Source organism: Giraffa tippelskirchi, chromosome 4 (assembly GCF_054371585.1).
Source record: "Giraffa tippelskirchi isolate mGirTip1 chromosome 4, T2T-mGirTip1v1.2.pri, whole genome shotgun sequence".
Lineage (NCBI taxonomy): Eukaryota > Metazoa > Chordata > Mammalia > Artiodactyla > Giraffidae > Giraffa > Giraffa tippelskirchi.
The window spans coordinates 155,219,775-155,243,295 of NC_137278.1; the positions used below are offsets into that span (position 1 = coordinate 155,219,775).

The 23,521-nt window shown below is 46.3% G+C and overlaps 3 protein-coding genes across 20 annotated transcripts; 2 read left to right on the plus strand and 1 right to left on the minus strand.

Annotated features, from left to right (window-relative positions):
• Nucleotides 1–265: 265 nt before the first annotated feature.
• LOC145546702 (DDIT3 upstream open reading frame protein) lies at nt 266–4,182 on the plus strand. The gene is made up of 4 exons (XM_081594337.1): nt 266–359; nt 2,582–2,629; nt 3,353–3,510; nt 3,603–4,182. Exons 1-2 carry the CDS (start codon nt 297–299, stop codon nt 2,621–2,623), a joined length of 105 nt encoding a protein of 34 aa, XP_081450463.1. The 5' UTR covers nt 266–296; the 3' UTR covers nt 2,624–2,629; nt 3,353–3,510; nt 3,603–4,182.
• Nucleotides 2,588–4,182, plus strand: DDIT3 (DNA damage inducible transcript 3). The gene is made up of 3 exons (XM_081594336.1): nt 2,588–2,629; nt 3,353–3,510; nt 3,603–4,182. The coding sequence occupies exons 2-3, from the start codon at nt 3,373–3,375 to the stop codon at nt 3,969–3,971; spliced, it is 507 nt and encodes a 168-aa protein (XP_081450462.1). The 5' UTR covers nt 2,588–2,629; nt 3,353–3,372; the 3' UTR covers nt 3,972–4,182.
• Nucleotides 4,125–22,869, minus strand: MARS1 (methionyl-tRNA synthetase 1). 18 transcript variants are annotated; one of them, XR_014083158.1, is made up of 22 exons: nt 22,736–22,869; nt 21,522–21,612; nt 21,298–21,376; nt 21,085–21,219; nt 20,678–20,753; nt 20,284–20,435; nt 19,986–20,092; nt 16,101–16,217; nt 15,755–15,958; nt 14,836–15,037; nt 12,800–12,874; nt 8,318–8,488; nt 8,051–8,146; nt 7,570–7,687; nt 6,994–7,207; nt 6,162–6,293; nt 5,949–6,053; nt 5,671–5,853; nt 4,759–4,830; nt 4,610–4,633; nt 4,433–4,519; nt 4,125–4,335 (listed from the first exon to the last, which is right to left on the minus strand). XR_014083158.1 is itself a non-coding variant. In XM_081594227.1 (22 exons), exons 1-22 carry the CDS (start codon nt 22,842–22,844, stop codon nt 4,189–4,191), a joined length of 2,697 nt encoding a protein of 898 aa, XP_081450353.1. In that variant the 5' UTR covers nt 22,845–22,869; the 3' UTR covers nt 4,125–4,188. The 18 variants fall into 18 exon arrangements, 12 of the variants coding, with proteins under 12 accessions (XP_081450353.1, XP_081450349.1, XP_081450350.1 ...); XR_014083155.1 differs by having other exon boundaries at nt 20,263–20,435; XM_081594227.1 differs by having other exon boundaries at nt 5,671–5,857; nt 20,678–20,750.
• Between the last annotated feature and the right edge of the window lie 652 nt (nt 22,870–23,521).

Below are 23,521 nucleotides of genomic sequence, written 5' to 3' on the forward strand. Positions count from 1 at the left end.
AGCTCTCCCCTCCGCGCGCGCGCATGACTCACTCACCTCCTCCGCGAAGCCTCGTGACCCAAAGCCACTTCCGGGTCCAACACTAAGTCAACCCCCAAGCTGGAGGGAGCGACGGGGGCGGTGCCGCGGGGCTCCTGAGTGGCGGATGTAAGGGATGAGGCGGGGCCAACGCCGGCGTGCCGCTTCCTGATTGGTAGGCCTCTGGATCCGCCCAGAGAGGAGGGCAAGGCCCTGTTAAAAGATCTCAGCTCCGAGGATCGAGGTCAGAGGCTTGAGTGTAAAGCATAAAGTGTATCATGTTGAAGATGAGCGGGTGGCAGCGACAGAGCCAAAATCAAAGCCGGAACCTGAGAAGAGAGGCGAGTACTGATTCCCCATCTACCTTTTACCCTCCTATCCTCGCGAACACGAGTTGTCCCCTTAAAGTTAGGGCATCCGCTCTTATGGGTGTAGCCCCACCCCCTCCGCAAAGAAGAGAAGTGACTGTACGGGGGAGGGATGAGGAGAATCCTTTATTCGAAAGTAGTGCTTACGAGACAGACACCCCGTCCTTCACACGACCGCACCATCCTACCCCTGCCCGGAGCACATGCCCTGATCTGTCCTGTTAGGCGGCCGGGCCACAGCTAGGAAGATTTATTCTCCCGTTGCTGACCCTAGGCCTCCTTGTTAGGCCTGTCCGGTGGGAGGCGGGGCAACAGGACACACCCCCGGAAAGCCTGGTGACCCAGTGGTTCGGGCCGCTGCCGCCGCTTTGCTATCGGTGGCCCTCCTCTCCCCTATCCCCAGTCCTGTCTCGGCCTCAGCGTCTCAGGGCCAGCATAGCCACGTCAGTAGCTGGGGCTTCTGGACCTCCGCAGGACATTCTTTCCTCACCCTTGCAGAGAACAGAAAATCTTAGGCTGGCACAAGTCTTCGGGAAGAGGGGTGTCGATGGACAGGGAACGGAGATGAGTTTTCCTTTCCCCAAAGGCCTCTCTAGCCTCCTGCTCAGGATAGCATCTTGGATCTTTTAAGTGTGGGAAGCCACTTGAGGTCTCCCAAGTAGGTTGCCCTTCCCCTGGGATTGGTGCATGCCTCTTTCCCCTTGTCCTGTCTCCCAACTAATCTCTGTGTAACCATTGCATCAGGCTAGCCCCCTGTTTGGCTCTGCAGCCCTCTGGCTTGGGGCTCCACTGCTGATGAAAGCCTTGTCCCACACACGGGAAGGCAAGAAGTGTTCCCCAGGGAGGACAGCTCTGCAGAGAAAGACTCAGGACGATATTGCATCTGCAGTCCCCAGGGGCAGGAAGCTGCCGCTCTGCCTTTGAGCTTCATCCTCCTACCCCTGTGAGAGATTGGGGAGAATTTATCCATTCATTCCTAATACTTAACCAGCACCTACTGTGTGCCATGCAGCTTGGGGCCTAGCATTTATCCACAAACAAGAGGAAAAAATGTCTGCTCTCTCAGAGCTTATATTTCAGTGGGAAGAGGCATACAGTAAGCAAATATGTAAAGTGCCATAGAAAACATTAAAGCATGGAAGGGTAGAGAATGCTGAGTGGAGGTTAGTTTACACTGGGTAGTCAGCGATTCCTTCACTGAGGTGATATTTAAATGAAAGACTTATGTGGGAAGAGAGAGCTTTCCAGAGGAATAGCAAGAGCAGAAGTCCTAAGGTGGGAGCATGTATAGTATCTCTAGGTATCAAGAGGCCAGTTGGCTGGACTAGAGTGAGCAAGAGCTGGGGAGATCAATGAGAAAAACAAGGCAAGGAAGGAGCAGATTGTAGAGGGCCTTTTAAACCATTTAAAGGACTTCAGCCTTTAATATGTGCGACATTATGTTTTGAACAGAGGAATGACACACCCTAACTTAAGTTTTAAAAGGTTCATTTGGCTGCTGTTGTGAATAGACTTCAGGAGGGGTTGGTTGCAGGAGCAGAAACTGAGAGACCTTCTGCAGTCACCTAGGAGAGATGAGAGTAACTTAATCTAGATTAGAAAAAATGGAATTGGTGAGAAGTGTTCAGATTCTGGGGTTTTGAAGAATGAGTTTAAGTTTTGCTGGTGGTTTGGACTGGATTGTGGAGTGTGAGAGGAGAGGAATCAAGGATGATACCAAGGTTTTTGGCTCAAGTGACTAGAGTTGCTGTATACTGAGGTGGGGGAAGATTAGCCACAGTTTGTCTTGGGACATATTAAGTCTACGATGCATATTAGATATCCAGAAGGAGGTCCCAGGAGAGGTCTAGACTGAAAATATACATTTGAAGGTGGTCAGTGTGAGAAAAGATTTAGGAAAAGGCCACTTGATTTGTTCCCGTCCCTGTGGTCCAGTCCTTACCCTGGCAGATTTGAAGACTGCCTTGAATTTAGAAAAAGCTGAGTTGGCCAGGATTTTGCTATTATGTAATCAGGACTACAAATGTCAGCAACTAAAAATAAAGGAAGTCAGGCTCTTCTCTGTCCTTGGAAATGGCTACAGAGATTGATAACTATCAATAAGAAGTAAGGAAGGACCAGTAGGAAGCTGGAGGTAAAAAGAACCTCTCTCCACTCTTCCAAAAATGGCTAATATTTATCTTTAATCCCCACAGTGTTCCAGAAGGAAGTGTATCTTCATACATCACCACACCTGAAAGCAGGTAAGTTTAACTGACCATTTCCCCAGACTAGCTCCTAAGAGTTGCTGCTTATGAAATTATGAAAACGCCTAGAGAAGACAGGAGAGGAGGGTTTGAATCTGAGCAGGTTTTTGCTGTTAGGCCACATCCATCCTCCTGGCCTGCCCTTCAAGAGATGACCAAATCCCTATTCTTAGAGCATGTCCTAATTGAAAGCTGGCTTTGAGCACACAGTCAGTAGTCAGGTGAGGTCTCACCACACCTCATTCCCCACCAAGGTTAGATGGACCCAAGGACTGTTTGCCCCAGGCTCCCCCCACAGGAGGAGAAGGGAGCACAGGTGTCTGGTAACTGCCCCTGAAACAACCAGTGGAGTTCCCCAAGGGAAGCTGAAGACTTTTACTAGGAACCCATAAGAATGCATGTCCAGGCACTTGCTTCTTCAAGTGCTGGGCAAAAGCAAAAAGAGACTCTAGATCAGGGGTTGAGACATTTTAAAGGGCCAAGCAGTAAATGTTTAAGATGTTGAGAGCCTCACAGAATAGTCTCCCTCACAGCTGTTCATCTCTGCTATTGTAGCATGAAAGCAGCTGTAAAACAACATGTGAGTAAACAGCTGTGGCTGCTTCCCAATAAACTTTTATCTACCAAGATGGACAGGCAGCAGGCCAGTGTGCTAACCTGTAGACTGACTGGTGGAGCTTCTTTCCTCACCCCCACTATCCTGAGTATGTCCTTTTCCAGAGCCTGATCCAGCCACAGAGATGGCAGCTGAGTCATTGCCCTTCTCCTTCGGGGCACTGTCCAGCTGGGAGCTGGAAGCCTGGTATGAGGACCTGCAGGAGGTGCTGTCCTCAGATGAAAATGGGGGTACCTATGTTTCACCCCCTGGAAGCAAGGAGGTAAGAATGCTAGACCTGATGCCAGGGGAAGAGGAGGTACTGCCCTTCCCTTCTCAACTAATTCATACCTACCCTGCCTTATCTCCTTGAAGGAAGAATCAAAAACCTTCACCACTCTTGACCCCGCCTCTCTGGCTTGGCTTACTGAGGAGCCAGGACCAACAGTGGTCACACGCACCTCCCAGAGCCCCTGCTCTCCAGAGTCCAGTCAGAGCTCCCTGGCTCAGGAGGAAGAAGAGGAAGACCAAGGAAGACCCAGAAAACGGAAACAGAGTGGCCAGTCCCCGGCCCGGGCTGGCAAGCAACGCATGAAGGAGAAAGAACAAGAGAATGAAAGGAAAGTGGCACAGCTAGCTGAAGAGAATGAACGGCTCAAACAGGAAATTGAGCGCCTGACCAGGGAAGTGGAGGCAACTCGCCGAGCTCTGATTGACCGAATGGTTAATCTGCACCAAGCATGAACAGTTGGGACCAGCACTTCCATTTCGCGCCACTTCTGACCCTTCCTGGAAGTATCTACTGACCACGTCACCAGTGTCAACGATGTACCCCACCACCGATTCAGTAGGGGAGAAGCTTAGGGTAGATGACAGAAAAGGGTCTCAACGTGTATATAGAGATTGTACATTTATTTATTATTGTCCAATCCATTAAAGTGACTTTCTATGATAAGTTCTTTCACTTTTTCTTCTTGCCTTTAGGGGTTTCCAGGGGTTTCCCCTCAGCTAGAGCCAACTGTTTCTTTAGACCCAAGAGTTTAGCCACCTCTGCAGCAATTTGGTTCTTGTCTGCCTTCTGTGCCTTTAATTCTCGGACAGTGTTGCCCTGCGAGGAGGGGGGGAATAACAGTGAGACCAGAAAGGACCTATTTAGTATTTAGGATTCAGCTTTTCCAGCTTCCCACAGGGCTTCAGCCCCGCACCTGCTTGGTCACTTCCTCCATCAGTGCTTGGATCTGCTGCGGTCCAGCTGTTGTCAGTCCAGCTGCTGTCTTGGGGGATGCTTTTGCCTTGAGAACGACAGGACAGAGTTAGCACCTGCGACCATAAACATCCCCTGACTTCAGGTTTGATGTAAGATTGCAGGAGTAAGTGATTACCTTTAATGCCAAGGACTCTTCTAGCTAAGACAGGAAAGAAAAACTAAGTGAGGAAGCAGCAAGGCCAAAAGATGAAAAGAGGAATGAGTGAGGGCTACTGAGGGACATGGAGGACTGTTGGTGGGTGAGGCAGTCTTTAGCTTTCTCACCTGGCCCCCACTGAAGCGCTGCTTCAGACTTTCAATCTGGTCATTTTCCAATTTTTGGAACAAGGGACTGACCTGTGAAAAAAATTCCAGAGTCATCCACTGATGGGGTATAAATTCTTACTCAACCATAAAGAGGGCCTCTCCACCCCAGCTTCTGACATTTAGGAACTCAGTGTTCCAAAAGAAAGGTTGAATGTATCGCTGAGCAAAATACCTGCTGATTTCAGTAAAGAATCCAGAAAAAGCACTGGCATTCATTAGAGTCAAAGATTACTTAGGCTATTTTATGATGCTAGGTTGATGCAAAAGCTTAGAGGAGTATGTACGTATTTTTATCACCTTGTCTTGAGAAAGTGGCTACCCTGTATTTTCCCTGCTCCCTGGGTTCTGGCACGAAGGACGGTGAGGATATATGGGCTAAAGAAAATATTGGGCTTCTAAACCAATACCAAGGGCTTTATATCAGAAACAAGCCTGAAGTGCAGAGTGGAGGTGAGGGTGGAATGGGTGTGAGAACAGCCATGAGAGTGTCATGCCCAAAGTAAGTTCTTCCCTGAGCCCTCCTCCAAAGGCTGTATGGCAAGGTAGAAATTTTGAGGGACTTCCCTAGTGGACTAGGAGTTAAGACTTCATGCTTCCAACACAGGGGATGCAGGTTCGATCCCTGATCTGGGAATATCCCATGTGCCCCAGGATGACTAAGCCCATACACAACAACTACTGAGCCCATGTGCCTAGAGCAAACAAGAAACCACCACAATCAGAAGCCTGCACACCACAACCAGAGAGGAGCTCCGCTTGCCTCAACTAGAGAAAGCCCATGTGTGGCAACAAAGACTCAATGTAGCCAACGAATAATTTTTTAAAAAGAAATGGTGAGAGAGGCTGGCTCTTCCAACTCTTAAGACCTACCGTGCCAATCTGGTGTCCTGCTGGTAAGGTGCATAGAAAGTTTGTGGGCAGGACACTACAGGCTGGAGGTGGGAGCTGCAGCTGGGCTTGGATGGTGGCGCTAACTGTAGGCATGTAAGGCTGGAGCATGACGGAGAGCAAGGCAGCTATATTCACAGCCAAGCCTGTCACTGTCCCTGCCCGCTGCCTGGGGAAGAAAAAATACTAGTCCAGACCTCCAAGAGGACACATCCAACCAGTCACCTTATTTCTATAGCCAACCCTACCTTTTTACCCACCTGTCAGCTTCACCACCTTTAATCCGCTTCCAGGGCTCGTTCACTTGAATGTACTGGTTGCCATGGCGAGAGATGGTGAGGATGCTACGTAAGGCATCCCGGATCCTGGAAAGGAAGAATGCAGGCCAAGGTGTAAGGTCCTGGGGGCACCAGTATGGAGTTGTCAACATACTGCCAGCAGATCACAGAGTTGAGAGAGGTATAGATACTTACCGAACCTTCTCTAGCAGCTGGTGGTAGTGCTGGAGCTCCAGGGTGACATGGGTCAGCAGGCGCTGATCATCAGAGGTGAGCACCATCTCAGGCACAAAACCCCCAAAAAACTTGGACACAAACATCCCAGCTCTGGATGGGAGTAGGGAAGGAGAGGGGAGAGAAAAGAAGAGTTACTGCCCAGGCTCCTTAGAGAAAATTGGACACGGTTTTCATAATTTTACATTTTCTCAGAACTGAAACCACCTGGCTCCCTCAAGCTGGAAAGCAAAACTTAATTAATTCCTTATTTTCTCTCTCCCCTAAGAAAATGTCTGCACATGACAGACATACTTTACATACAGATATCCCTCATATAAGGTTTTCAGTAACCATTTGTTTTTCAGAAGTCAGTAACTTGAAATGATCAAACTGAAATATACATTAATTGATATCAAACAAATATATCCTCTAGCAGAGACTACCTGATCATTGTGGTTAATGACCAAATCTGAAAGGGTGGGTAGCCACAGAGGTTATTTCTTTAGATTGCAGAACTGCTAAGATAGGGACCAATAATGGAAGGTGAGACTGAAGTAATAAAACTCCAGTCTCCTACCCCTGTGCTAAAAAACCTCCTTTTTTCAGTCAAACTTTTCAGTGGCCTGCGAGTGAACTTGCACTAGGAAAGGACACACTTCCAATAACATTAATAAAATAATTAGCAAAAATTCACTTTGTGACGAACTCTGCTAAATCACACTCTACAACTAACTTCCCCCCTTACAAACCTCCCCCCGACTCCCTCCTCACCCCAGCTATCTGCTGCCTCTCACCCCTCACCAGATCCCACCTGTTGATGAAGTTGCCCAGGTTGTTAAGCAGCTCGGAATTATTCTTGAACAACATGTCTGTCCAGGAGAAGGCACTGTCCTGCCCCTCAGGCCGAATGTACAGCAGATAGAAGCGCCAGATGTCAGCAGGGATCCCTGTGTCCTGGGCCATGTCCCCAAACACTCCCACACCGCGGCTCTTAGAGAACTTCCCATCCTCGTAATTCAGATATTCTGGACAGAGAAGGAGAATGCCAACCATCTGTTCAAATCACGTCCTTCCTCCCTGACCCACTAACTCTTCTTTCCTCAACCTCAGCCCTAGAGTAGCTGGCCTGCATAGAATTTGGGAGATCCTTCCTCTCCAATCTGATCTTTTCCCCTTTACTTCCACCCATTAGAAAATTTAGCTCTGAACTTCGGCTCTCTTCAGGTCCTTGTTTCCTTTTTCTGGGTTGAGCATCCATGTTCTAGTTGTTTCCTATTTCACCTCAACTCCTTACTCAAGACCTAGCACCTCTCCAGGAACTTCTTCCAAGTACTGCCTTGGCCCTCACTCCCTAGGAACACCCCCCATCTTCAGTCTCCCAGGGTACCTGTAGCAATGAGGTGGCTGACCAAGGTGTAGTTGTCCTCAGCTCCTAGGGCTGAAGAAGGAAAGACTATGCCATGGAAGGGAACATTGTCCTTGGCCATGAACTGATACAGGTTCACCTATGAAATACAATTAGGAGACAGAGCTCCTGAGAGCCTCTTCAAAGGCCTAAGAAAGATCAGATACCCAATCCTAACCGCCCCGCTACACATTCACCCTTCCGACGGGCAGTGGGTACATGTGTGCATGCTCAGTTGTGTCCAACTCTCTGTGACCCCAGGGATTAAAGCCTGCCAGGCTCCCCTGTCCTTGGGATTTTCCAGGCAAGAATACTGGAATGGGTTGCTATATTCTCCTCCAGGGGATCTTCCCAGCCTAGGGATCAAACCCACATCTCCTACATCTCCTTCACTGGCAGGAGAATTCTTCACCACTGCGCCACCTGGGAAGCCCCACGGACAGGCTAACTAAGAACTACTCACTTGTTCTGGGTTCTTCCACCACTTCTCCCACTGGTCTGTGTAGTTGGCTGTGATGGACAGGTAGCCAATGGTAGCATCAAACCAGACATAGAACACCTGGAGGGTCAGGAGGGAGGAGACACGGTAGAATGCAAGCACACTGGAAAACCCTGCCAACCCAGAGTCTCAGATTGAAACAAGACATAATCAATGGTCTGTTCTGCTTGCACAGGGTTTCAACCCCAAAGCTGAATAATATGAGATCTGAATAAAGCACAGGGTTTTTACCTTGTCCTCAAAACCTTCTAAGGGCACAGGGGTTCCCCACTTGAGGTCTCGGGTTATGCAGCGGGGCTTGAGGCCATCTCGAAGCCAAGAACGAATGATGAACCGGGCGTTGGGTGTCCAGTCACTGCCAGGCAACGTCTTCTCCAACCACTCCTCCACCCGCGTTCCCAGCTGATAGCAGAGAAGCACAGAGAGCTGGTTTATGACAGTTGCATGTGTGGTCAGCATAAGGATAAATATATATAAGCTTTTTGGAGCAGTTTATTGATATATAATTAAAATTAAGGATTCATGACTTTGCCATTCATGACTTGGCAATTCTACTTTTTGGGATTTTTTCAACAGAAATTTTCACGTAAGTGTGTATAGATGTATTTATAAGAGAACTACACCGCTCACCACACCAAAAATTAAAACTAATTCACTTGGTTCAGTAGAATTTAAAGAACTATGGTATATCAACCAATGAAATAATTATTAAGGCTTTTAAAAAGAGCAAGGAAAACCTGTATATTGATATGTAAAGATCTCAGAAATACATTAACTAAAGCAAACTTCAAAATAGTAATATAAGATATAATCCTATCATTATAAAAATAATAGTAATACACAGATTAACATAATCCCAAAAAATATATCTTAGTACTTTATTCTCACATGAGATTAGGGGGAACATTCACTTTTACACCATCTATTTCATTGTGAAATTTTAAAAACAAGTGTTTATTGTTTTTGTAAACAGAAAAACAAAGATAAATCTTTCATAAGGGATGGTTCACATGATTCATCCACAGAAACACCACAGCACTGGAAGCCTAACAACACACTGTACTGGTGAGGCTGTGGCAAACAGTTACACACTCTGCTGGGAGGAAGGTAAAACTGAACATCTACTGAGAAAAATCAGGCCATAAACTACATATGCATTTATCGTGGACACAGCAAGTGATCCCTTAAGGATTTATCCTGAAGACAGACTTCCCACAATACAAAAATACATATGCACAAGGTTATTCACTGCAACAGTATTTTTAACTGCAAAATACTGGAAACTACCTAAATGATGAACACAAGAAATTGGTTAAATAACTATGGTACCCACACAGAATGAAGTACTATGCAACTGTTTAAATAACAGGGCTTCCTTGGTGGTCCAATGGTTAAGAATACACCTTGCAATGCAAGGGACACAGGTTCAATCCCTAGTCGGGGAAGATTCCACATGCCGTGGAGCAACTAAGCCTGTGTGCCACATGCTTAGAGCCTGTGCTCCGTAACAAGACAAGCAACCGCAATGAGAAGCCTGAGCACCACAACAAAGAGTAGCCCCCACTTGCCAAAACCAGACAAAGTCCTCACATGGCAATGGAGACCACAGCCAAAATATAAAATAAATAAATAAAAATTTAAAGGAAAAAACAGAATTCCGTGGTGACCAAGTGATTAGGGTTCCATTCTTCTACCACAGGGGACATAGGTTTGACCCCTGGTCAGGGAACTAAGGTCCCTGCATGCTGCCAAAACAAAAACGAAACAAGACTGAGTAAGAATGATCTTTATGAACTGACATGTATGGAGTAGTCCTGATACAGAATGATTTCTAAAACATACTGTTAAGTGAAAAATACAAAATGCAAAACAGTATGTATAGTATGCTATATTTTGTATAAGAAGGAAATAACAGATACATAAGTATACATACATTTATCTGCTCATCTTTATATATATATATATATATATATATATATATAAGCTTATCTTTACAAAAATAAACACACTAAGACTAAATCAGAGAACAAAACCAATCACCTATAGGAGATAGGAGAACAAGGTAGCATGGACAGGAAAGGGAATGACACTTCTCTGAGTATTTTGTTGTTCAGTCGCCAAGTCGTATCCGACTCTTTGTGACCTCACAGACTGCAGCATGGCAGGCTTCTCAGGGTTTTGATTTTTTAGAAGTATATTAATGTTCTACATTTTCAAAAAACAAGTACAAGGAGAGAAAAAAAAACTAGAAGCAAATGAACCTAAATTATTGGGTTATTTCAGTAACATAACCACACTGAAGGGGGAAAAAACTGAGCCAAGACAATGTTGAACACATTTGATTACATACCCTCAGTTGTGGGGGAAGGAGCAGGACTGCAAACTTACCTTAGTAGGTTTTTTGGTAGTGGTATGGGTGAAGCAATTCTGAAATTATTTTTAGGTATACTGTAGGATCAAATAAATGAGTAAATAATGTTGCTGGAAACCAGAGTACTTACTGTGTGGAAGAGGGAGATAAAAAATATGGGATGAGGGAAAGTGAAGAACGTCTCCATGGGGCTGGACTGGAATGGCAATATCAGTGTGAACCTAAAATAAATGCCTAACTTTCTGCTGACAGGGATGAGAAGCAAAGACACCCCAGGAGCAATGAACACACAAAACTTGGGCTCTAATACTGTTTCCTACTTAAAAAAAAAACAAAACACGGCTTGGTGGAGAAATGGTTGGATCCCAGGATGGAACAAGATGGATCTAGAATATCCTGCTATGCTAGAAAATAAGTGCTTAAAAATGACAGGAGACCTCAGCAACACCCAGAGAAACCACTTTGAGGCTTCCATTGGCCAAATAAGGAACAATTAGAACATCAAAATTATTTAGGACAGGAATCAGTTATAAACCATTGAAAAAAATTGGAATCCATAAGTCAACACTGATAATAAATAGGTAAATGGATAAAGAAATCAATGAAGGAGAAGGGTAAGTGTGGAGAGAGTGGTAGAGTGGGCTAATCTTAATAAAAACCCAGTTAGGTAAGAATGATTAAATAAATGGATGCTAAATTCAGAGGGACCCTTTCAACGAAGATCAAGATACTTGCATGGTCTTAAATGTGCATTTCCACAGACTGCTTTAAGTTGCAAGGGGGAAAATATTAATTATACAGTGGCAAAGCCTAGTAACATCTTGACTGAACAAACTTTACATCACTGATAAGGGGGAAATGGCCACCACATGCCTCCAGAAAGAACACGGTATCATCTATGCAATATTCCAACTGAGGATGCATAATCTGAATCTAATCATGAGGAAAACAGTCAACAAATGCAAAATGAAGAATATTCTGTTTTGAAAGGGGGATCAAGGTCTATATTCTTAAAAAATGTTAATATCGTAAAAGATAAAAGCTGAGGAACTGTTTCAGATTAAGGGAAACTAAAGGACAGAAAAACTACATACATTGTTCAGAGCCAGATTCGCCACTACAGGAAAAAACATGCCAGAAAGCATATTATTGGAATAATTGACAAAACTGAAATATGGATGGTAGATCACACAACTATATTAATGTTAAATTTCTTTAAGCTGTTAACCATACTGTGGTTATGCAGGAACATGTCTTTTTTCTTAGAAAACATACAATGAAGCATTTAAGAGTAAAGAGTATCTATAAGTACATATACATACATGTATGACAGAATAAGCTAAGGCAAATGGAGCAGAATCTTAACCGCCAGTGAATCTGGGTAATGGGTACATGAGGTTCTTGTGGGTAAACAACACAAGGTTCTTTGTTCTAGGAACTGCTTATTCCCACAACTCTTTCTGCAAGTTTGAAATTATCTCCAAATAAAAGTTTAAAAGGAAAAAAAAAGGGACTTCCCTCGTGGTCCACCGGCTAACTCTCTGAGCTTCCGATACAGGTGGCCCTGGTCAGGGAACTAGATCCCGCAAGCTGCAACTAAAACAGAAGATTCTGCATGGGGTGCAACTAAAACCTATGACCCAGCGCAGCCAAATAAATATTTTAAAAAAATAAATAGGAAAAAAATAAATAAATAAATAGGAACCTCCTTGGTGGTCCAGTGGTTAAGACCCCAGTTTCCAATGCAAGGGGTGCAAGTTTGATCCCTGGTCAGGGAACTAAGGTCTCATATGCCACAGGGTATGGCCAAAAATTTAAAAAACAAATAAAAGGAAAAAAAAAGACAGATCCACCAAAGTGAAAAATTGGTCAAGACAAATTGTGAAGCAAAAGAAAGTAGACTGTAGAATAATAGGAATGCCATGATCTAATTTACATTAAGGAAAAAACAAAAGGCATAAAAATACTTTCATTAGCACACCACAACCAGAAAGTAGCTCCCATTCACAACCAGAGAAAGCCAGATTGCAGCAACCCAGTGTAGCCAAAAATAAATAAAAAGATTAAAAAATAATAATAATCACAAAAATAAAAATAAAATGTTCACATGCAAGTGCTACAGAGGAAAATCAGCAGCAAAATCTACCTCTTGGCAGATTGGCCTGGGCCTTTCACTCTGTGCTCTTTTCCTGTTACATCTTTTTACATTAAGCATGCATGATTTTAAAATGAAAATTAAAAACATGGGAGAGTGATTTGGTACACATTTGCCTCTGCCTGTCACTGAGGCAGAGGGTGCAGGAGAGGCTGTGCAGACTGGCTTGAGGGAAAGGCCCACTCACCTTAGGCAGGTCCAGAAACAGGTGCTGAGAGGATTTCACCACAGGGCACGACCGGCAGACTTTACACTGAGGCTTCTGTGAAGGGAAATCAAGAGAAGGGGTGACCCAGGGCAGGGCAGTCAGAATCAGGCTGCAGGCCAGGAGCTGTCCAGGTTAGGGGAGAGGCACAGAGAGATGAGGTCCCCTGTCTGCCACCACACTTCACCTCATTCTCACACCCCACCAAGTAAGAACTACTTACTTGGGCCAGCTCTGAACTTGGGAGACTCAGATCTACAGGGCACAACTTTTGCTACAGAGCTTCACGTCTGTGTCCTTTCATTCCCAAGAACAGGAAAAAAGCATTCTCTGAGCACAGGCTAGATAGACCCAGGCTAGACAGCCCTGCAGCTGTGTGAGGAGTGAAAAGAGCAACTGAAGAGAAGACACACGGCTCCTCTTCTTGAGGAAGTTACGCTCAAGCAGGGAAAGAGGGCTTGCATGAGAAAAAGTGCGGGCCTTCACATGGTAAAATGTCGAGAAATACTTATCTTCATGACACAACATGACTGTACAAACAATGAAGTATGACAGCTAAAGGAGTAACACAGTTGGGTGGGGCAAGTCAATGAAAGCCTGCAAGTGAGTTTTGATCTGGGTTTTTGAAGGTGAGAAATTATAACTCTCTCAGGACCTCTCTCCCGAACTCCACATGCCTGTATCAACTGCCTACCTAACATCCCACCTTGGATGTCTAAGGAGGCATCTCAAACTTAACAAACCCAAACAGTGTCACCATACTCCACCAGAAAGCAATTCACGCAGTCTTGCCCGTGTTTGTAGATGGTGCTACCAGCCACCCAAGCTGCTCAAGCCAAAAACGTAAAGTCTCCATTCTCTTGACTTACCTATCACCTTGAATTGCAGTCTGTTCAGTTCCACAGAGTCTGCCTCCAAAACATATCTCAAATCCTTCCCTGCCCCCTCGTACCTCCTGCTATTAACCTAGTCCAAGCTATCATCACTACATTTCTCAGCTACCGCCTCTCTGGCCTCCAAACTGGTTTCCTTGCTTTCTCTCTTGCTTCCCTCCCACCCATTATCCACAGAGCAGCCTGCCATTCCACTCCAAGAGGACTGACTGGGCACAGAAATCTGGTCACTGCCTAGTCTTTGACCTCATCTCAACGCACCACCACCTCTCTACCCCCACCCACTGTGAGCCACACTGGTCTTTTCAATTCCCCTTTTCATTGCTCTGCTGCCCTGGGCCTTTGCATTTCCTGGTCCTTCTACTTAGAATACTCTTCATCCCACTTATCACCTCCTGGCTCCTTCTCATTCTTCAGTTAAACTCTCAGTTCAAATGTTACCTTCTAAGAGGACTTCCCTAATCACCCAGCTCAACTCTTCCCCCCAGAAGTCACTCTCTATTACATCTTCCTTGCAGTTTACACCAACTACATTCTATCTTTAGTGCTGGTCCTCTCTCGCACTAGATAAAAATCTGTCTTGTTCATTGCTACAACCTCAATACCCAGAACTATGACAACGCTACTGTAAAGACTCAAAAAAGTTTATTGAATAAATGAATAACTACCAAATGAATAAACATGGAGTAGAAGAAAGGTGGTATTTATGGAAGAAAGGAAGAACTAAACAAGGCAGAACAGCTGGTGTGAAGCAGGAGAAAAGGTAGGAAAGTATGAATTCAACTTAAGCACATAATAAATGCTCAGTATGAGTGACCAGTTGCTAAGACTAGAGTAGAAAGAGCCACTGGTGAAAAGTCTTGAATGCTAAATCAAAAATCCTATGGACAACAAGGTCCTACTGTATGCCACAGGGAACCATGTTCAATGTCCTAGGATAAACCATAATGGCAAAGAATATAAAAAAGAATGCATATATATGTATAACTGAATCACTCTGCTGTACAGCAGAAATTAATACAACATTGTAAATGAACTATACTTCAATTAAAAAAAATCCTAAGTGAAAGTCCCTTAAAACTAGACACTGTCTCCTTCCAGGCTCCCAGGAGACCCTCCTCTTACCTTGAGCTCAATGGCATTGATGAGCTTGCCACACTTGTCACACTGGTCACCCCGGGCCTCCTCATAGCCACAGAAGGGACACACACCCTCCACAAAGCGGTCAGCCAGGAAGCGGGCACAGTGCTCACACCGTAATTGCTCCACAGTATCTTGCAGCACAAAACCTCGGGCCAACAGCCGCTGGAAGATGTCCTGGGTAATTCTGACGAGACGTGCAAGGGACTGGGGAAGTCAGAGGAAGCAGTGCGCCCTTCCTTCCTGCCACTCCACCCAGGACCCAAACTCACCCAGTCCAAGTGCCAAAGAAATCAGGCAGAGGCCCTCTAGTCATCTGTAGGGAGTTTACTGATGAGCCCAGACCCCTCACATAAATTCTCCAACTCCCCACATGATCTCTTTCTTCATCACTCTAGAATTTACTTTGGTCAAATACAGATTTATCTGTTTTGTATTCTTTGTTAACAAAAATCTCCAAAAGGATAGGACTGGTTAGTTCTTTGCTATGTCCTAAAAATTAAATCGGTCCAACTGCTAAACTGCACAGCACTCTCTGGCAGCCTACCTGCTGTGTAGTTTTTATAGGCATGACAATCAGGCAGAGGAGAATGAATGTTTGCTATAAACACACAGGAGTGGGAGGGGCTGTTCTAAGACTGTAAGAGAAGGAAGGCGAGGCAGATCCTTCCTGTGAGCGTTAAGTCCTCTCTTCATCCCCCTCAGTGGCTCCTTCAGCCCTGGTTAGGCTTCTGCACACAATGAATCCCCATAATAATGCCTGAGACACATCACATTTCAGGACAATACCCAGATGTTTGGGGGCGGGGGGAGCAACAACTTTGGTTCCTTCTGTCTCTCAGTCTCCTCAATAGTCTCACCGCCCCCCACCCCCTCCATTTCTGATTGATCAAAGGACACCTACTTGGTCTGCTGCGGAGTGGTAGTCCGACCAAAAAAGTCAAAAGAAATATTAAACCAGCGGTAGATGTCAGCGTGGATAACGTGGTACTTGTCACAGATCTCCTGTGGGGTTAGTCCCTCCTCCATAGCCTTGGTCTCTGTCGCTGTACCATACTCATCTGTCCCACACAGGTAGAGGGTGTTCCACTGACGGAGCCGGGAGTACCTAAAAGGGAATGTAGTGATCATGATGCCCCATCTCAGCCCCCTCCATGTGTCCAGGATCCTTCCAGTCTCCCCACTTGAGGCCTCCTATTTCCTTGGGGCTCACTGCTCCCTCAGGGCCCTCCCCCAGTAGCTGGCCGCACCTTGCAAAGACGTCGGCACTGAGCACACAACCGATGATGTTTCCAAGGTGGGGGACATTGTTGACGTAAGGGAGGGCGCTGGTGATGAGCACATTTCTCTCCCCAGCCACGGGCAACCTGGTAGGGAAGAAGGAAGAGAACAGTCCAGGGGGAGATGAGAGGGTCAAGAGGGCCCCAAAGTGCATAGAGCAGCCAGATGCATCTATTCTACTGCCCAGGGTCATGTCCATCTGAAGTCTTTCCTCACAAGAAGATGTTGGAGCTTAAACTTCCCCGAAAGCCATGAGATCCCTCCAGCTGCGAATACAGGGCCCTGCCCATAGCAAGCAAGCCTCGTGTACTGCTCCTAAGCAGCCTCGTTCCCACATGGAACTCTGTCCCTCTTCATAATCCTAAGTGCTCCTTTTCCATCAGCTGGTCCTCCAGAGTACTGACAACTCTCCCCAGGCTCTCTTCAACCATCAGTCACTAACTCCCTGGACTCTAACACCACCCAAGAACACCTTCCCAGCACTGACCTCTCCCCTTCTTTCCAAGTGCTATGTTAGCATTACCTCTAGTCAGGACCTGAAATGCTTACAGTTCACCAACCCACACACAAGCGTTCCCAAGTCCTCTCATATCCCATGACTCTTCACGCCCTAACCCATGGGGGTCACCTCCTCACGGCCTGTCTCAAACCAGCAGGCACCAGCCACTGCCTTCATAGCCATAATCTCCTCTCCACTTTCCCAGGATCATTCCTAGTCATGCCACCCAATCTGCCGCCAGAAGTCGCTCAATCTGCTCTTCTCTCTCCATGCTTTGTCACCCATGACAGCTTGGCTGTACACATCCTATATCCACCACCTGCCCCAGCACTAACACCTCACTAGGGTTCATCTTTCCAATCATTCTTTTTTTTTTTCAGGTTTAATATTTTTTCTTGAAGTATATTTACAATGTTATTTCAAACCATTCTTAACTTACAATCGCCAACTCCCATCAATTACGATGTTCTTCAACCCTAGGCACCCTGAAGGCTCACCGAGTCTCAGAATCTCTTACTAACAGAGACTCCAATGATTTCCTCCTGTTAACCTCACTCTTCTTCCCAGCTGCATGCTGTATATCTGGTTAGACAGTCCATCTACTTCCTGGAACATTTTACAGCTCATTTCCTTCAGAAAGTGCTCACCAATCTCCTGCATTCACTGACTTTTCTCCCCATGACTGAATACCATGATTTTCTCTGAAATCCAGCTTAGAAATCAGCTCCTTCAGGAAAGCCCTCCTTCACTGACAATCGGCTTTCCACCCAGTCATCCTTGTACCCTGAGCCCCTAAGCAACCTGTACCACACATGCTGTGGTGCTCCTTTTTGTGTCGCTCTGTAATGTCTCTCTCATCTTGAGTGTGCTTACTACAGTGGAGACATAAAGGTGAGTATGCCCAGGGTTCTGCCCTCAAGGAGGGTACATTCTATCATATAACTTCTGACTGGCATCAGTGTGATCAGAGGTACAAAGTGCTCACAGAGGTCAAAGGAAGTTGAGCATCTCCAGTCCAAGACTCCACAGAGGGACTTCCCTGGTGGTCCAGTGGTTTAGAATCCACCTGCCATGCAGAGGACATGGGTTCGAGTCTTGGTCCAGGAAGATTCTACATGCTAAGGAGCGACTAAGCCCATGCACCACAACTACTGAGCCTGTGCTCTAGAGCCTGTAAGCCACAACAACTGAAGCCCACGTGTCTAGAGCCCATGCTCAGCAACAAGAGAACCATGAACCACAACTGGAGAAAACCCACACACAGCAATGAAGAGCCAACACAGCCAAAAATAAAGAAAGACTCCACAGAGGCAGAACTACTTGGGTTGGGTTCTCAAGAATGGGTGGGAATTTGCCAGATTCAAGACTCTTGGGGTGCGCTTCAGTCAGAAGCAAAAGCATTTGCTCTAGTGCCTTTAACACCAATTGTCTCCTCCTCTAAGTATGCATTTAAACAAGTTAGCCTGTATAGACACCTGAGAAAATCTACCTCCTATTCTTTATTACCTCCAAATCAATCCTCAGTAGGTACTCACAGAAATATTCAAAATGAGTGAATGAACAAAAGATGAACTTTCATTAACTCATTCAAATTTTACCATTATCTACCAAATACTTGGCCCTGTGCTAGAAGATAGGCCATGTTAAAGAAAAGAGAGCCCCAGCCTTCAATAAGCTTACAGATTAGTGAGGAGACAGACACGTAGAGACAATTACCATAAAATGTGACAACAGGAGCTGCCAGAAGATGAAGCACTTAAGACTCTCAAGCTGTACGGAGAAGGAAATGACAGACCCAGTCTCTTGAACAACTGTCCAGCAAGTAGGGGAGACACAGGCCTTCCAGGAAGAGAGCATGAGCAAACACACCAAGGTGTGAGTATATGATCTCAGCCTGCTTTCCTCTCAAAACTCATCCTGACCCAGCTGTCCCCTGACTGACCAGCCTCCAGCCACTGGCCTTTTAGAAATTCCTTATAAAGATGCTTCCTCTATCTGAGACAGCCTTTCCCCAGACTTACCCTTGCCTGACTAACTCCTACTCATCTTTCAAGTCTTAGGTCTCCTTTTTTTTTTTGGCTGTACTGCACAGCTTGTGGCATCTTAGTTCCCCCACCAGGGACTGAACCCAGGCCCTCAGCAGTGAAAGCATGGAGTCCTAACCACTGGACTGCCAGGGAATTCTCACAAGTCTTAGTTCAAATGTTGTTTTTTTCTAAGTTAACCTCCTGTGACATTTTCTCACAGCACCTTGTTCTTTTCCTTCATACTACTTACAGTTTTTAAAATACCTGTCTACAACCCTAGACTCAAAGTGGCATGACAGCAGAGTCTTATCTGTTTGCTTCCCTCTGTAGACCCAGTTCCCAGCACACAGTGTCTGACAAGGAGTGGACACTTAAATCTTTATTGAACAACACGTTCAGAACTACAAATACTTCATTTCGATGGAAAAATCTACATACGGGTGTGATTTTTATTTTTTTGGCCACACCACACAACTCCCTGACCATGGATCAAACCCGGGTCCTCACCAGTCAAAGCACCAGTCTTAACCACTGCACCCATCCAGGAAATTCCCAGTATGTATGTGAATATCATCTTAGCTATCAGAAGAGTGATAAAACATAAATGCTAAGCATGCAGGAGGGAGCCAGATCATGAAAGACCGGGTGAAATACACAAAGAAACCATCTGTAGAATTCTGAAAAGGAAGATGAGATGATAATATGGGCAGTTTTAAGCAGCCATCTGGTGACAATATGGAGCACAGGACAGCAGGGAAGGAGAAGGTAAGAGATGGCAAGGCCCCACTTCGGGTAGCAGCAGTGAGGATAGGGAGAAGGGATGGATACAAGGACTCCTTAGGAGTTAGAATCAATGACCTGGTAATGGAGTAAATGATACAGGAGGAGATGAGAAAATGGTATAGGCAGATGACACCAAGATTTCTGGCCTGGATCTTTAGGTAGAAGGTGGGAGTCATTCACTAAGCCAAGTGACTAAAGGAGAAAGAGAAGCTGGCAGGGAAGGTAAAAGGTTTGGTTTGGACATGATGAGTTCGCAATGCCAGTGGAGGTGGAGGAATCAAGGAGGTAGTCTGACAGATGTCTAAAGCTCAGAACAACAATCTGAACGGGAAAAACAGACTAAGGTACAATCAGTAGGTAGAAAGTAGCTGAAAACACAGGTGTGGGGGGGAACTGATGGACAGTATGTCCAAAATATTAGCCAAGAGGTTAAGAGGATAGAAAATTACAGAAAGGTCAGCAATGGGGATTAGACAGGCAGGTACTGACTCTATCAACAATTTCCACGTAAGAAACCAAGCCCCACTCAGTCTGTGCCTACTCACACTGGATTCTGCTGCGGCCGAAGAGGGGGCAAGCTTTCCAGGCCCTTCTCCCAAGCAGCTACAGCCACGGCAATCTCCTCCTCAGACAGAGTAGCCAGTTCCTCCTCCTATGAAGAGTAGACAGTATCCCTCACCAGGTGAGGAGGGCACACAGAGTAAAGAAATTCTCTCCAAGAACTGACATAGTTAACAGCTGTGCTCAAACTCTCTCTCCAAGCTGCCTCCCGCCACCTCAGGCACTGAGGCTGTGTGGGTACCCCTCTTCTTTGTTCCAAACCTCAGGCTCATTGCTGACAACCTTGCCCTCAAGGGAGCTGGGCTGGGGCTGCTTCTGGAGGTAGGGCCGGAGGGCCAGGACACCCTGCTGCTTCAGCACAGTTTCTGCAGCTCGCTGACATGGCTCCTGAGAACTCAGTGTCTGGAACCAGCTGTGCAGGGCACCCAGTTCGTCTGTGGGCATGGGAGAAAGGAAGCAATCAACAAGACTTAGAATGGGTAGCTGGAAGGGGACCTCCTCCCCTTCTTTATGAAGTATCTCCAGCTGCCTTCCCCAGTTCCCTCAGCCGTCTTTCTGCTATAGTTGCCCTGTCAAGTTACAGCTCAAAATAGGTCCTCAATAGTCTACTGCCCACTCTGTAATCCCTACACCAAGTTCCTCAGGCTGGTGGGGAAGTGATATGCACAGTTCTCACCAGGTAGATAGGCTGGGTCTTGGAGTAACGGGTAGAGCGCTCCCCACAAAACAATATCAGCTAGAGATTCTGTCTCCTTTGTTGAGAAACAAAAAGTACACAGGTGAGACACTCAGTTTCTTCCCATGAATATAATAATACTGTACATTTTCGAAACACTTATGAAGTATCAAGCACTGTGTTAACCATTTTAAATTATCTCAATTCTCATAATAACCCACTGAGAAGGGTACTAATATTACCCCCACTTCAAAGACGAGAAACAATGAATGTTAAAGAGTTTGAGTTCTAAAGGTTACACTGCTAGTAAGGGGCAGTTGAGGGAGGTTGAACTTTGAATACAGTCTTCCTCCTTAATTCTTATACCATACAACTTTTCCCAAACCCGATCTCAAGGCCCAACTCACCCCAGCCAGGAATGGACAGCTGCGACGACTCAAGCTGTGGTCAATATGCGTCAGGGCTCTCTGAACTGGGCCAAGAACATCTTCTCCCTTCTTCCCTTGGACCACTAAGTAGTACAGGGCAGTGGACAAAGCTGGCTGAAATGCAGGAGACACGGATCAAGACAGCCATGCGGAGCAACAATCTACCTGCCATCCCCCACATCTCAGTCCTACCTGCAGCTCTGTTGCTTCCCATTCCAGCCACTGGTTGGTGAGGTCATCTTGCTCCCAGCCAGATAACAGAAAGAAGTATCTACCCAGGGAGAAAGCAACAGAGGGAAAATTAAAGGGGCTTGTTGGTCGAGTCCATTTCTCACCCCGGTTGTAAATAAGGCCACATAGAGGACAGTAACCCAATTTTATTCAGCCACCTCCCTGCATAAACGACCATTACTGACCGACAGATTGCACTGGTGGAGAAGAGGTAGTTGCCGCTATCCAGCTGCAAGACAGGGACCTTAGGCCGGGTCAGGAATGGGACCACACACTCTGACACAGGGGAGGAAGATGGGTGAAAAACAAAGAAAAGAAATACTATGTCAACTTAAAAGGACATCTTCACAGTTGCGGGGGGGGCTGCGGGGGCGGGGGGGGGAGGGGGAGATGGGCAGTCACAAGGAGAGGGTCCAGGATAGGACCTCTGAAAGGGGGTGGGTCCAGAATGAGCTGGAGAGACAAGCAGGTGTTCAGCTGAGACTGCCAGCTAGAAACAGATGGGGATTGCAGAGAGGATGTGGTGGTACTGGGGTAGTGCTGCAGCCAAGAACCGGTGGAAAGCAATTGAAAATAATTGAAATATTATTGAAATATTTATTATTTCAATAATATTTAATTACTGAAATAATTGAAATATTTCAATTGAACAGTTGAAAATAACTAGGATATCTGATGTTTTCCCAGGTGGCTCAGTGCTAAAGAATCTACATGCCAATGCAGGAGACATGAGTTCGATCCCTGTGTCAGGAAGATACCCTGGAGAAGGAAATGGCCCCCACCCCAGTATCTTTGACTAGAAAATCGCATGGACTGAGGAGCCTGGAGGGCTACAATCCATAGGGTCACAAAAAGTCGGACACGACTGAGAGACTGAGCACAAGAATATCTGAAAATGATCTGAGCTACAAAATTAAGAGAACTGGGAGGACTGACAAGAGAATAGCTTAGGAGTCACACAAACAGATGGCTGGGAATGAGAAGAGGTAAACCGAAGGGAGTATGTGTGTCTGTGTGTTTAGGAGAGACAGGTAGGGTTTCCTAAGAAAATACGGGGGTTAGCATATGAATGACGTGTGGAGAGGGTACCTAGTAGGTGTGGGAGAAGGTTGGAGAGGGGAAAGAGGTTCACTGGAGTGAGACGAGGTCCTGGGAGAGGAAGGAGGGGAGACCAGAGATTAGAGAAGGGTACACTGAGGCTAATTAAGGGAAGTGACTGATGAAAGATGTCACTGGGAGGGAAGAAGGTATGGGGGGCTGAAGGATAACGTGGGAGGAGGTTGACGGGAGTGCGTGGTGTTGGGGCCTGGAGTGTTGGCGAAGACAACTGTGGGGTCGTTGTCTGCGTGTTCCAGTCCCGCCCGTCCCATCCACCGCCCACCAGCACCAGCCCGACTACCTTCTGGGCCTACAGTGCTGATGAGCAGCTCTGCTCTGCCCTGGGCCCTCCCGGCCGCGGCCAGCACAGGCAGACTCCCCGGAGAGCCCTCACTCACGAACAACCTCATTTCGCCGTGGACCCCACGCTGATGCAACCGGAACCGGTCTCCCGCCAGAGGGCTGAGCGACCGTCGCGAGGCACGCCGGGAAATGGAGTCCTGAATGAAGCCGGTCCCTTGGCATGGCTCCCGGAAAGCTGACTGTTTCTCCCATCATGCAACACTAGAAAACAGGAAAGGAGTGTCATAGAGATGCAGAGGCCGTAGATGCGGTGCCAGAGCGACACTTTATTGATGGGAGGATCGGAGGAGACCTTAACGTGTAGGGCCCAGCGCACTTGAATCCTCTAAAGCAGCCAGAGGCCGGTGACGGAAACCGAGGGCCCCACTTTCTTGCTGAAGTGGCGCTGTCACGACAGAGGCAACTCGCAATGGCTGACTCTAGATTCGAGTTCATAAGAATCAGAGTTCTAGAGTTGAGAGTTATGATAAACTTACGTTGTGCTGTGTGCTTAGTCACTCAGTCGTGTCCGAGTTACTTACGTTAGGGACACTAACTTAAAGTTAGTGACAATTAAAAATTAATGTAGATGTCTTATTAACAAAAGAGAACGTGACTATTAAATATTGATTTAATACCAGTCTGAAGCGCATATGCAGACTGGCAATCTCATTAAAGGGAAGGGAGCATGCGTATAGAAAAGGAGGTTGAGGGGACTATGAAGGCTAAGAGTCGGGCAATTGTT

Bases quoted from the DNA above. Each gene is read 5' to 3' on its own strand.
- LOC145546702 (XM_081594337.1), top strand. From the start codon at position 297: ATGTTGAAGATGAGCGGGTGGCAGCGACAGAGCCAAAATCAAAGCCGG. The intron at 360-2,581 runs GCGAGTACTGAT...TAATCCCCACAG, and splicing joins GCCGGAACCTGAGAAGAGAG to TGTTCCAGAAGGAAGTGTAT.
- DDIT3 (XM_081594336.1), top strand. From the start codon at position 3,373: ATGGCAGCTGAGTCATTGCCCTTCTCCTTCGGGGCACTGTCCAGCTGG. The intron at 3,511-3,602 runs GTAAGAATGCTA...ATCTCCTTGAAG, and splicing joins CACCCCCTGGAAGCAAGGAG to GAAGAATCAAAAACCTTCAC.
- MARS1 (XM_081594222.1), bottom strand. From the start codon at position 22,844: ATGAGGTTGTTCGTGAGTGAGGGCTCTCCGGGGAGTCTGCCTGTGCTG. The intron at 21,613-22,735 runs GTAGTCGGGCTG...CCCCTGTGTCAG, and splicing joins CAGCACTGTAGGCCCAGAAG to AGTGTGTGGTCCCATTCCTG. The intron at 7,688-8,050 runs GTGAGTAGTTCT...TGTATTTCATAG, and splicing joins GGTGGAAGAACCCAGAACAA to GTGAACCTGTATCAGTTCAT.